The sequence below is a fragment of the Aulonocara stuartgranti genome (assembly GCF_965226115.1).
Source record: "Aulonocara stuartgranti genome assembly, chromosome: 9".
NCBI classification, from domain to species: domain Eukaryota; kingdom Metazoa; phylum Chordata; class Actinopteri; order Cichliformes; family Cichlidae; genus Aulonocara; species Aulonocara stuartgranti.
Window position 1 is genome coordinate 27,971,822 of NC_138960.1, and position 12,352 is coordinate 27,984,173.

A 12,352-nucleotide genomic window follows, 5' to 3' on the forward strand; every position below is an offset into this window, starting at 1 on the left:
CTTTAAATAATAATCCCAAGTATAAGAACATAATGTTTTATCCGTTAAAATGAATAAACCATTTAAGTTTAACTCTTTATTGTCCTTCCACGGTCATACTTTGCACAACAGTACACCAAAATTGTTGTATTGACCCACATCAGTGCTAAAGAAATACATGCAAAACACAATAGATAAGTACCATATATACAGAATTAAATATATACAGTATGTGCAGAAAATGAAATATGCAATATGCTAATTGATTTAATAAATATTAATCATTTTATTTGATTATATAAAACTAATAAATGTTGTTGCCAGGTTTTCCAATTTACACCTCCTTGCAGCTTGCAGCTTGCCCTATAGATGGTATAAAATATTACGAAATATACTGCGCATTCTTTCTTTACTTTGAAAAGTATGGCATGAAGTCGTCACGTCACTGCGAGGGGATTTGCAGAGCTGAGCGTGCAGCAATGTAGATCCAGGAAGCCGTTCCTGTCGCTTGTATCCTATCCTGTAACCTTATGGAGCTGGCTCTGTCGCGTCGCATCGTCTCCTCCGCCGTGGCCGGTGGAAATGTGGCCGCCCCTGGGAGAAACGCACCGTCCGAGCATCTGTCCGCCTTCTCCTAATTTCTTCTCTCGCACATCATCGCTAAAACTTTCAATATGAGGATCTTCTGGTCTTTGCTGAAAAACAGCAACCCCAAAATCGAGTATTACTCCAGATTTTCACCGTCCCCGCTCTCCATCAAGCAGTTTTTGGATTTCGGTGAGTAAAGGCATCGCCTGGCACCTTTAGAGGACTTTAATGACTTGTAGAGGGTGGAGGATTTGGTGGAAGGCCCTTTTGTGTGTTTTTGTCATCTCATCAGTCGCAGCTGTGGACCTGAAGAGTCACACGCAAGCCCCGGCTCGTTATTAATAGAAGGGAACATTAGACTTTCTTACGGTCAGGTGTGTTAAACGTAGAGATCGCCTGCAGTGAAGCAGCCACATATAAACAGAGGACGGTCCTCTGTCCTGTGCGGATTTGTTTACGTTGTAAACAAGTATTGACAGGCACCCTAACGCATGCAGGTATTCTCAGTCAGACTGGCACAGCAGCACGTATGCAGTGGAGGGGCCAGCAGCCCTGCTCCTGTTGCCAAGATGCTCAGGAAGCCTTTAGTCATTTTATTTATTTTCACTTGTGTCTTAGTGAGGTCGCTCTAGAGCATGAGTCATTGCAGATTGATGTTTTTTTAAACGTATTTCTGGTTAATACCCCCCGATTTCAGTTCCCCTCTATTGCACCAAGACATGTAGAAATCACACCAGTCGCAATGTGTGCCACAAGACGACGGTTATTAATGGTGCAGAAGCACTCAAGGCTTTCCTTAATCCGCCTCTTGATTAAACGCTGGCATGTCTGTTGCGTAATTTGTTCTCGCAGCTGTGGATGTAGAATGCGTGACGGCAAGTGTGCCGCACTTGTTTGCTTTAAGGAGAACCCCTGCTTGGCACCAAGAGAGCCAAAACATATCGGTGTCTGTGTTTCACTCTGGAGCACGTTAGACGTCATCCAGGGATAGTCGCCACGGGCTTCCGTGTTCTCACGCACAAGCTTCCTCATTCTGCATTTCACAAGATTTCCCCCTTTAAACTGCTGAGTCAGGCCCAGCTTTTCCCTCGTTTCCTCTTGCGTGATCATCCCAAGTTCTAACACTGGACGTCATGATCGTCTCTTCTGTGTTGAGAGTTTTGAGGTCGTCCCCAGGGCAGCACTGTCCACACTCTAGAAGGCTCTACTTTATGTTAAGTTCCCCCACAACAGATCTAAAACGCCAGTCCCTCTAATGTCTCCCTGACCACCCGTCCCTCTTTCCAGGCCAATTTTCCTGCGTGAACTTTTCGAGCTAATGTTGGCACGCACGTGGATACAGCTGCAGTCAGATGGCAAAGTTTAAGATATCAGGTTAAAGGTTGGATATTGAAACCGAGTGCTCTTCTTAGATGAGTTCAGCACACTTGCTTTTTAAGCAGCTTCTTATATGAAGCTTTGTCTTTCATTTGACCTTGATCCCAGTGAGCCGGGAGCCTCTCTGATTGCCAAAGCAAGCAAAGAACTCTAATCACGGTATTTTATTGATGGCAATAAACAGGATTGTGAAAGTGTAAGAAAGCTGATATTTATTAGCAAGAGAAAACTAAACTGGAAGATGCACATATGCGGTTAAGTTTATAAGTATTTGGACAAAGACACAATTTTTTATTATCTTTGCCTTTTTTACACCACCACAATGGATCAAGCAGTTAATATGGTTCAAGTCTAGGCTGTCAGCTACAATTCAAAGGGTTCTAACTGAAGTTCTGCATTAACCACGAGGTGCAAACCACATGTTAAGAACAGAAGGGTCAGATTAAACTTTACTGGAGTATAATCTAGTTACTGGAGACCAAGCTGAGGGCAGAAAGACTCAAGAAGAAGCAGCAACTGAAGCATCTTGAGGGAGGAAACGCAGCCTTAGGTGATCTCCAGGGGTTCTAGACTTCAGGCAGTCACTGACTGCAAAGGATTTTAATCTTAGTATTTAAAACAGTCCTTATATTTCATTTTGATATTGACTTGCTTAGATGTGGTAAAGTAGTTTTCCATAACCGTGGAAATAATTTTGCGATCGTCCACTTTAGTTGACTTCTGTGGTCTTTCAGGTTTTTCAGTGTTGCTGAATGCTTGCAGTGCATTTGTTCTTTTTAAGGTGGCCCAAATTATTAATTTGGTCATTGATTGATTGCTAAAGTTATTCCTATCTAAAAGGTTTATTTTGGTTTGGTAGTTTATTCATAAGAAAACCCGCAAAACCTGTTATTCATAAATGGCTAATGCAAAACTTTGACTAAATTAAAGCTGAAACTCTGTATTTCAGTCTCATATGGATTGTTCGATTTAAAAAAAAATCTGCTGTCAGCGTTCAAATATTCCTGGCTTTATCTGTGCCTCTCACTTCTGCTTCCCTCAGGCCGGGACAATGCATGTGAGAAAACGTCCTTCATGTTCCTGCGTAAGGAGCTGCCCGTACGGCTGGCCAACACCATGAGAGAGGTCAACCTTCTCCCCGATAAACTGCTTAGCCAGCCCTCTGTCAAACTCGTGCAAAAATGGTAAGACACTCCCTCCAGAAATGTTCTTTGTGCGCCTGCCAAAGGGCAGCCTTTATGGCAGCAGGACTTGTTTTAAGGTTTATTGCCATATTGTTAGTAAGCATGTGTAAAAGTTGCCTTTTGACCTCTGTCTGTTTGATCAGGTACATGCAGAGCTTTGTGGAGCTGCTCGATTACGAGAACAGAAAGCCAGAGGACCCTCATACTCTGAACGAGTGAGTGGATGTTAGCTGTATGAAAAATTAATAAGCACGCTGTATGTACAGTAAATAAAGCTTTACAACACCCAGCTGTTCTATACTTATGTCATTAAGATTAGAGTCCCTCTAACACTGCTAATCCTCTTAGTGCACATAGATCTCTGCTGACTGCTCAGGTAACACTGTATTTATACAAAAACAATGCCCGTCTGTTAAACAGCCATGTGTCACTGATAAACGCAGACAGGAATGTGCTTGGGTCTTTCTGTTTAGAGAACATGTTTCCAACAATTGTTCAGGGAGAATGAAATAACAATGCAGATCCTCATTCTTGTGCTGCGTTGTGCAGAGAAATCATGGTCACATTTAAAGTTCTGGCTTGTTCTTTGTGCACATATAAAATATGTTTCTTCTTTCATGTGATTTTTATTTTGGTTTGTTTTTTGTTTTTTAGTTTCCTGGAGCTTTTGATTGAGATCCGCAACCGCCACAACGATGTAGTTCCCACCATGGCTCAGGGGGTCATCGAGTACAAGGAGAAGTTCGGCTTTGACCCGTTCATCAGCAGCAACGTCCAGTATTTCCTGGACCGCTTTTACACCAACCGCATCTCGTTCCGCATGCTCATCAACCAGCACAGTGAGTCGCCGAAAATCCCCCAAAACATTTATGTCGTTTAGCCGTTGGGATCCGTCTGTGCAGCTGAAGTTTATATATCCACACGTCTGTGTTTCAGCACTCCTTTTTGGTAACGATACCAACCCAGCACATCCCAAACACATAGGCAGCATTGATCCGAACTGCAACGTAGCAGAAGTCGTCAATGGTAAGTTTGGGAGTTATTTAACATGACCGATTTAACCTGGTTTACTAAAAAGACAAATATTCTTCACCCTCAATAAACATGAAGCAATAATTTTGAGTAAAATGCAGCTGAAATATATAAAATTCAAGGTTTATTTGGTGAGATCCTGAGTCGTTATTAAGGAAAACTTGGTATGAACTGATTGTATACCAGTCCAGTAAAGTTTGTTAGGCCAGATTTCATAAAATGTTATATTTTGCACTGTAATTATGTAACAAAATGACACGGAAGCTTTACATGTAATCAAATTAGAGGCAGCATTTTGGGCATACAATTTGTTTTGTGTCTTCATCCTCCTAATGCCGTAATTCCTCATGATCATGCTCACTCAAGTCAGAGGGAATATTTTTCTATCTATGTTTGACTTATTTTGTTATACTGAGCAAATGTATTCATTCTTCTCACAGGAAGCGGGGATTAGCTATGTTTTATATCACATCGGCCGCTCTCTGCAGTGACACAAATCAAACAAAAGAGTATCAATCTTTGCTGAGCGGGGTGTTTACATAATGATAGTTTTAAAGGAATTCAGCAGCGTGGGTCTGGCGCTGCACTTTCAGTGACTCAGGAAGGGACAGAAGATGCATTAGTGACCTGTGAGCAGAAATGTGTGCCGTTCTGTGGTCTGACTTATGTTGTTTTGCCTCTTCCATCAGATGCTTACGACACCGCCAAGATGCTGTGCGAGAAGTACTACTCGGCCGCTCCCGAGCTCAAGATTGAGGAGTTTAACAGTAAGAATGCTTTGTGCTTTTGTGCATTTATGCAGTTTAAGCAATCTCCTCTGCAATTAGTCACAGCACTGCAAAAACTACAACCATGTTACCCGGTCTTTTTAGAGCTTGTGGGCACAGATTGGGGCCAGATTTAGTCCTGTAATGATCCACCACCTCATTTACTTCAAAAGAAGCTGCTTTTTAGTGTGTGTTTAGTTTTCATGCTCCTTTTCTTTGCAGTGAAGGCTCCCAAAAGGCCCATCCAAGTGGTGTATGTGCCCTCTCATCTATTCCACATGTTATTTGAGCTCTTTAAGGTAGGCAGGCCAGTGTCAGTGCTCCTAACCTAACTGGCCCGGGTCTAATTAAATGCAATTAATCCGTAACAGGACTATAATTCTGTAAGGGCTGCTGCTGAGCTGAGTTAATAAACTCTTGGGGTGTTTGCAGAACTCCATGAGAGCCACAGTGGAGCTTCATGAGAACAGTAAAGAGGGATTACCACCAGTAAAGACAAAAGTCACTCTGGGTAAAGAGGATCTCTCGATAAAGGTAAATTTGACACACATTTGCATCATTAAAGTATTATTTAGAGGTGTTTTAGCTTTTATTGTCTTTAAGCTGTTCCATTTGTCCATTGTCCTTATCCTTTTGGTGTCTAGATCAGCGACAGAGGAGGAGGAGTCCCTCTCAGGAAGATAGACCGTCTTTTCAACTATATGTACTCCACTGCCCCGACACCGAGCCTGGAGCCAGGAGCTGTCCCACTGGTACCTGCAACCATATAATCGCATCAATATCGACCCTTGTGATCAAAAGCATCTTTTGGCTCCTGCGGGTTTTTTTTTTGTTTTTTTTTTATATGGTATGACTTTACATTAATTTTCTTTTTACTTTACAGGCTGGTTTTGGCTACGGTTTACCAATTTCCAGGCTGTATGCCCGATATTTCCAAGGGGATTTGAAGCTGTACTCTATGGAAGGAGTTGGCACGGATGCAGTCATCTATCTGAAGGTGAGCTATTCAAATTTGAGTGTTGCAAAGATCTGTAAGGCATGACACAGATTGGTGATGAATTAAAGGAAAAAAATGAACCCTTGACCTCTACAATGCCTCAGTTGTGCTGGTTGGGATTGAGTTGGCACAGTTTGGGATTATTTCCGCCCCTCCTGCTGTTCAAACTTTCCTATTCCAGGATTTTTCCCTACTGTTATTTCATGCATCACTTGTGTGATCATCTTATGGTTATTTGAACGGCACCTGAGATAGATTACTGGGGAAAAATGATACTCGGTGTTGTGTGCCGCATTTTGGTGTCTTGGGTTGTAACCTGCCATCAGTAAGAGCTGACAGCAAAGAGATGGAACTGGTTATGGTAAAAATAGGCGAAGCAAAAGTGAAATTAGAGTTGATGTCAGTCAGTGCCAGTAAGAGTTCTTTCTCTTATTTTTTTGGGACTGGGTTCATTAATCAGGCATGAAGCTGTCAAAAGAGTATGCAGAGACTTATAGGCTGGGATTTTAGCTTGAAGTTCAAGTCACGGGCTTTGCATCCAGGCAGCCATATACACAGCCAATCAGGTCATCACGAGTTCTACTAAATCTGTCAGGAGAATTGTAATTTCGATTGTGGATTCTGCCACAAAAGGTGATGTTCTGGGCAGATGGCCGAACTGTACTGTGGGGTTTTTGTGTGAGATGATTTCTTTGATGACTTTTAAATCGATACCATAGAAAAAGTCTTGAATGAGTTTACTGCAGCCAACTGCAGTCTCTGGCTTCAGTTTAGTCTTTAATAACTGACCGTTATGCTGTGCTGGGTTGAGGTCAGGTGTCTGACTTGGCTATTAAAGAATAGCTCACTTTTTTTGCCTTGAGAAACTCTTGGGATGCTTTTGCAGTTTGCTTTGATTCATTTACTCCATGAAACGAAGCTCCGTCAGCATTGAGCTGAATCTGAGCAGAGTATAGCCCCGTACACTTCACAGGTCATCCCAACACTCGTACCAGCAGTCACATTGTCAATAAACACCAGTGGCTGGCCCTGAACTACGGTGAGCCTCATGAACTTTTTCTTTTCTTCTTCCTTTTCTCTTCCCATCATTCTGGTACAAGCTTTTCTTGATTTCATCTGTCCAAAGATTTGTTGTTTCCAGATCTGTGCAGGTTGTTTAACCCAGCCCTCCTGTTCTTGAGTGCAGAGGTTTACATTTAGTTGCAACAACCTCTGTATTCAAGGCGCCTGTTGATTGTAGACTGTGATAATGATACGTCTACCTCCTCGAGTGCTCTTGACTTGGTTAGATGTTGCAAAGTTGTTTTTCTTACTCATGGAAATAATTCTGTTGTCATCCATGTCAGCTGTCTTCTGTGGTCTTTCAGGCCTTTTGATGATGACCAATGAATTTCTTCTGTTTAAGAATGTATCAGATTGTTGTACAACTGATTGTGGATGTTTGTCATGGAGTAACAAGAGAACAGGCTTCACCTGAAAACTACCTGCCTGTCAAATGTCCAGTTATTTTTAAGACTGAAAATTTGGTGCTGTGGTTCCTCATCAGTAAATGCAATACTTTGGTTAAATCCATTGAACTAAAGCTGAAAGTCTTCATTTCAATCAGTCAAATACTGTAAAAATATCTGGTGTATAGCTTGATACCTATGAACTAGGGGTGCAACGATTCATTCACGGTTCGGTTCGATACTTTGGTGTCACGGTTCGATATTTTTTCGATGCAAAAAATGTTCATGCCTTTTTAATTTGTCATTTATTAAAATTATAAATGTATATTTTAACTCAAAAGTACGGTTTTTAAATGTAATGTTGCTGAAACAACAAAATAAAAAATCTATCTGATTGAGGAATCACTCATCTTTGGAAAAGAGAGTTTATTACAGAGAAATGGTTCTTTCCAAAATAAATGCTTGTTGTTTTTGTCTGCTTCCACTTGTCTTTGCACTAGGATGATGTCGGTGTAAATGTGCAGTGATATTCGTTGTGTTCCCACTAGTGCTGTCAGCGTTAATTTCGTTAAAATGACGTTAACGCCATAACGCAGCAAATCGCCGTTAATGAGTGTTGGACGGCCTCAACACGTTAACAAGCTAACTGCGCTAATGCACTAGTTCCCACCAATTGAGCGTTGCGTGGCACATCCGACATACTGTTTTACTTTTGTCCATGACGAGCTTACCATCAGGGTCATGCTTCACATGAAGATCAAAATAGTTCCAAAGGCCAGATCTGAATGAGGGTGGGGGAGGCTCAATTTGCCATATTGCAACGAGCTTAGCTTCTGTCTTGCTAGCTTGCGCTGCGCTCAGTGGATTTGCACTCGAAAGTGCAGCCTAGGCGGAGTAGTCGAACGCAGATTCACTGAGCGCTCAACACAGACAGCATCGTCAGAAGAAAAGTTGATAAAATAAATAAAAAATGTTGTATTGGTCGATACATATGCGTACCGAACCGAAAGCACTGTATCGAACGGTTCAATATCGATACGAGCATTGTTGCACCCCTACTATGAACATCAAGGTGCTAATGAAAAAATCAACCTAGTAGTTCACGTTTCAGTATATTCGCTGGCCTATGCTGGTACTGCAAGCTGGTATTTGACTGTGATGGAGTAAATGTGGTGTTAATTGCGAGCGGTGTGTTAACTGTGGACAGATTGAGGCTGACTTGACCGATTTTAACTACATGCTGTATGTATGTATGTAGGCTGATGTTCTGCAAAATATGTGTATCTGTAACCTAGGCACCCCCCCCCCCCCCCAAATAAAAAGTGTGATGATTAAGCCAGAAGATGAGTAGCTTAGTTAAGCATAAAACTTTAAGCAGTGTAAACACCTTGCATATCACTTTTCAAATATTAAGATTTCTTAGACTCATCACTTTATTACCTACAAAACTGTATAGAAGCTGGAAGCCACCAGAAACAGTGTTCAAAGTCTTCATGCTGAGCTAAGCTAATCATCTCCAGCTTCACGGTTATTTAGACCCATCCAACTCTTGGCAAGTAATAAAAACAATGATAATAACTCCTCTAATAAAGATAAGTCAAAGTTGCTTTTCCTTGACTTGGATGTCTTGTTTCTTTATTTAAAGGCTCTGTCCAGTGAGTCCTTTGAGCGTCTGCCTGTCTTCAACAAGTCGGCGTGGAGGCATTATAAGACGAGCCCCGAGGCGGACGATTGGAGCAACCCCAGCAAAGAGCCACGTGATGCCAGCAAGTCCAAATACAAAGCCAACAGATAACTCTGCCCAGCTCGCTAGCAAAGCCTTCCCCAGGGAGCCAAAATGCCGGCACTCTGCATAGAGCATGCACGATGAAATGTTGCCCTTGGGTAAAACGCCTGGGTTAGGATTAGACCTGCTTTCACATTCCAGTCGCTAAAGGTTCTGAAAGGATGGATGTCCTCCACTCATATCGGTACCCAATGGCAATGGCCTTCATCAGCGTAGCTTTCACTGTCGTGGCTTCACCACTGGCTGTAAGACGAGGTTTAAAAGACCCCCAGTGTCCGACCCCTTTAAAAATATCTGGTTACTCTCGTGAACCTTTACAAAGATGAACTTCATTTCTTCAAGTTTACTTTCTAGCAGTACTGCCATCTCTTCCTCTGTCTCACTCACATTGGCCTGCTGCTGACTAGGCTACTGCTCTGTGCAGCTGAATAAGCTCCCCTCCCCCTGCTGATTGAGTGTCTTTCTCAGTAAACGCTCGTGTTCTGTTTCTTTCTCGCCACACACAGGCAGAGTCAGGAGAAAGGGGTTAGTTTGAGTGCAAGTTAGAATAGGAGGAGGTTTTACTTCCTTCCTTTCGGATACACTCTTCACTGAACGCACAATTAGGTCGGTGTGCCCTTGGCATAGAGACTTGTTTTGGCTGCCCTGCGTTTTTAGCTTGGGAAATAGGAACCAATGGATGAAGCATACACTTTATTCTTAAAGCTTCTAAAAGTCATGTTTTTATTTAATGAAAAAGACAGCGAGCCTTACTTCTGGTAACATATGGCATATTTATTGTTTTTAAAAAGCCCGCCTTTGAAGGCTGGAACTTGAAGAGCATTTAAAAGGGACGATGTTAGAAGTGAAAAGTTGAGTGTTTTTTTACTCAACTTTGTTTAGCTTTACGCTTAGAGGATAACCAGCCACCTGCAGACCATTAACAAATGGTACTAACCCTCATCAAATATATTTGCTCTTTGTCCTGATTTAACAACTACTAACAGACAAATGGAGCATCTCTCGGATGCTTAGGAAATGAGTTGTGTATTCACTGTGATTCAAATGATAGTAGCATCATCATTATTACTTTTTTATCTTTTCCAATGATCATAAGAGACTTTGCTTGAGTAGCCACGATGCACTCGCATAATCTGAATTGCTCATCAATAAATCGTAATTAAGTTTTTTGGGGTTTTTTTTAGTCAGTTTGTCCTCTCAGCAAAACACCGGATGGAGGAAAACGCAGGGTTGCAGTAGGAGTACTGCAGTCGTGTCATTTTTCAGCCACACCAGCACCATGTATTGCTTAGGAAAAAAAAACCCTTGCTAAATGCGATGGATCTGCTGGGATCACACTTGGACTATTTAAAAAAAAAAAAAAAAAAAAAAGTGGGATTACAGCTTTTATTTCGACACTTCCTATTTCGTCCTGCCAGCACGCCAAGGTGGATAAGCAACTTGCTCGCATCTTTGCCCTTTTTTATTCCTAACAATGCTTCATCGGGTCAGCGTGTATCTATTTTGTGGTACTACTAATCCTCATAGTCTTCTGAGTTTGAACAAAGTTTTGCTTTTTTTATGTGCTTTTGCTTTTTTTTAACTTTAGTGAAAATAACTGAATTAGAAGCTAAATGTAAGAGAAGATACTTGACAGGCTTTTAGTTTATTTGTACAATTGTGCACAATTTCCCTTGGCTTTTTTTGTCTTTTGGCACTGACACGTGATTGCTTTTAATTCATCTTTTAGTGATTTGTAAGTTTTTAACTTGATTTTCTTTCCTTATTTATACAATAGGAAGTCATGTGGCACACACAGTTGAGGGTTTGGATAAGTCGGCAGAGGAAAATGTGGTCAAAGAAGCAGAGTCTCCAGGGCACTGAAAGTTGTGCATCAATCCATCCACTTTTTTTTTCTCTTTTTTTTTTTTTTTTTTTTTTTTTTTGAGGCTGCTGAAAAAGACCAAAACTTAAATGAGTCATGGCTCAAACCTGGATTTATTTAAAGCAAATGTTGGGAGATTTTCGCAAATACGAAGAGACTTATTTTTCTCATGTCATTTAGCTTCACCTGACGTGTAAAGAGAGAAACTCGGTGTGGAAACCGACATATTAACCATCAGATTTCATCACTGCCAATTCCTTTGTGACCTGCAAGTGTGGCTGATACCCTGTGAATAACCTACCTTAGAGGATGAGCTGCATTATAGGTTAGTGGTTGATGTGTAGGCCAGTGTGGTCCTGTTGTTGACCAGTCACCTAAAAACCACATCTTGATCAAAGTTATACTTCCAGTTTCCATCATTTATTGAAATGAAGATCTTCTACTTGTAGTAGTTTACTGTTTAAAGACCTTCTATGTGGTAAGAGTATTTTAGAAAATCATAAGCATGTATGTATGCATGCATGTATATACTGTACATGCAGCCAGTGTGGAGTGATGAGTGTATTTTCCAGCCTACTGTACATCCAGCTTAAATACTGCATTTGGAGTCTCCTGGATAAGAGGTGGCCGTGCAACATCAACTTGAGTACACCAAAAAAAAAGTTTTACAATGGTCTTATAATGTGATTCAGCATGAGATGAACTTCCAATACCAACTGTCAAACATTACAATAAAAGAGATTTGCTGTTGTGTGTAATCGCTGTGTTCAGTTTTTATCCACGCTGTGACCAGATCGGGGTTTTTTTTCCACAGTGTTGAAACATTCTGGTCCACACCACATACGGCGCAATTATGCATGATTACATTAAACAGTTCATATCCTGCAACAGTATTTCAATCAGTTTGTGATCTGGACTTTGACTTATTCTTTTCGTTTTCAGCCATTCTGTTGTAGAATTGCTGCTGTGCTTGAGATTGTTATCCTGTAGCATGACCCAGTTAGAGTCCAGCTTTAACTGACTGAAAGGTGACCTCACATTTGACTCTATAATAGTTTGGTTTACAGATGAATTCATGGTCTGCTTAGTGACTGGAAGGTGTCCTGGTCCTGTGGCTGTAAAATAAGCCCTAATCATTACCGCACCACCACCGTGCTGACAGCTGTGTTTGGGTTTCTCTGCTTATTATGGGAAAAATCCAGAGGTCTTGTGGTTTGTTCAAATGCAGCTTTGCAAGCCTGAGCTGTGCGGTGTTCTTTATATAGAGAAAACCCCTCCAGACCAAAAAAACTGCTGAAACCTCTGCTTTCACACTTACTTATCCTTCTAA

General features: G+C 41.4%; 1 protein-coding gene and 1 long non-coding RNA gene across 4 annotated transcripts in view; one reads left to right on the forward strand and one right to left on the reverse strand.

Annotated features, from left to right (window-relative positions):
- Window positions 1-12,352, reverse strand: part of LOC309714249 — a 239,549-nt gene that overhangs the window by 152,125 nt on the left and 75,072 nt on the right. The gene's annotated exons all lie outside the window — the stretch shown is intronic.
- Window positions 413-11,780, forward strand: pdk3a (pyruvate dehydrogenase kinase, isozyme 3a). 2 transcript variants are annotated; one of them, XM_082546493.1, is made up of 12 exons: window positions 413-756; window positions 2,987-3,128; window positions 3,272-3,343; window positions 3,783-3,967; window positions 4,065-4,154; window positions 4,850-4,927; window positions 5,150-5,226; window positions 5,360-5,461; window positions 5,572-5,679; window positions 5,811-5,924; window positions 9,018-9,142; window positions 10,940-11,780. In XM_082546493.1, exons 1-12 carry the CDS (start codon window positions 654-656, stop codon window positions 11,019-11,021), a joined length of 1,278 nt encoding a protein of 425 aa, XP_082402619.1. In that variant the 5' UTR covers window positions 413-653; the 3' UTR covers window positions 11,022-11,780. The 2 variants fall into 2 exon arrangements, with proteins under 2 accessions (XP_082402619.1, XP_082402620.1); XM_082546494.1 differs by having other exon boundaries at window positions 414-756; window positions 9,018-11,780.

Coding starts and splice junctions, on each gene's coding strand:
- pdk3a (XM_082546493.1), top strand. CDS start 654: ATGAGGATCTTCTGGTCTTTGCTGAAAAACAGCAACCCCAAAATCGAG. Junction 3,129..3,271: donor GTCAAACTCGTGCAAAAATG/GTAAGACACTCC, acceptor CTGTTTGATCAG/GTACATGCAGAGCTTTGTGG. Junction 3,968..4,064: donor CATGCTCATCAACCAGCACA/GTGAGTCGCCGA, acceptor TCTGTGTTTCAG/CACTCCTTTTTGGTAACGAT.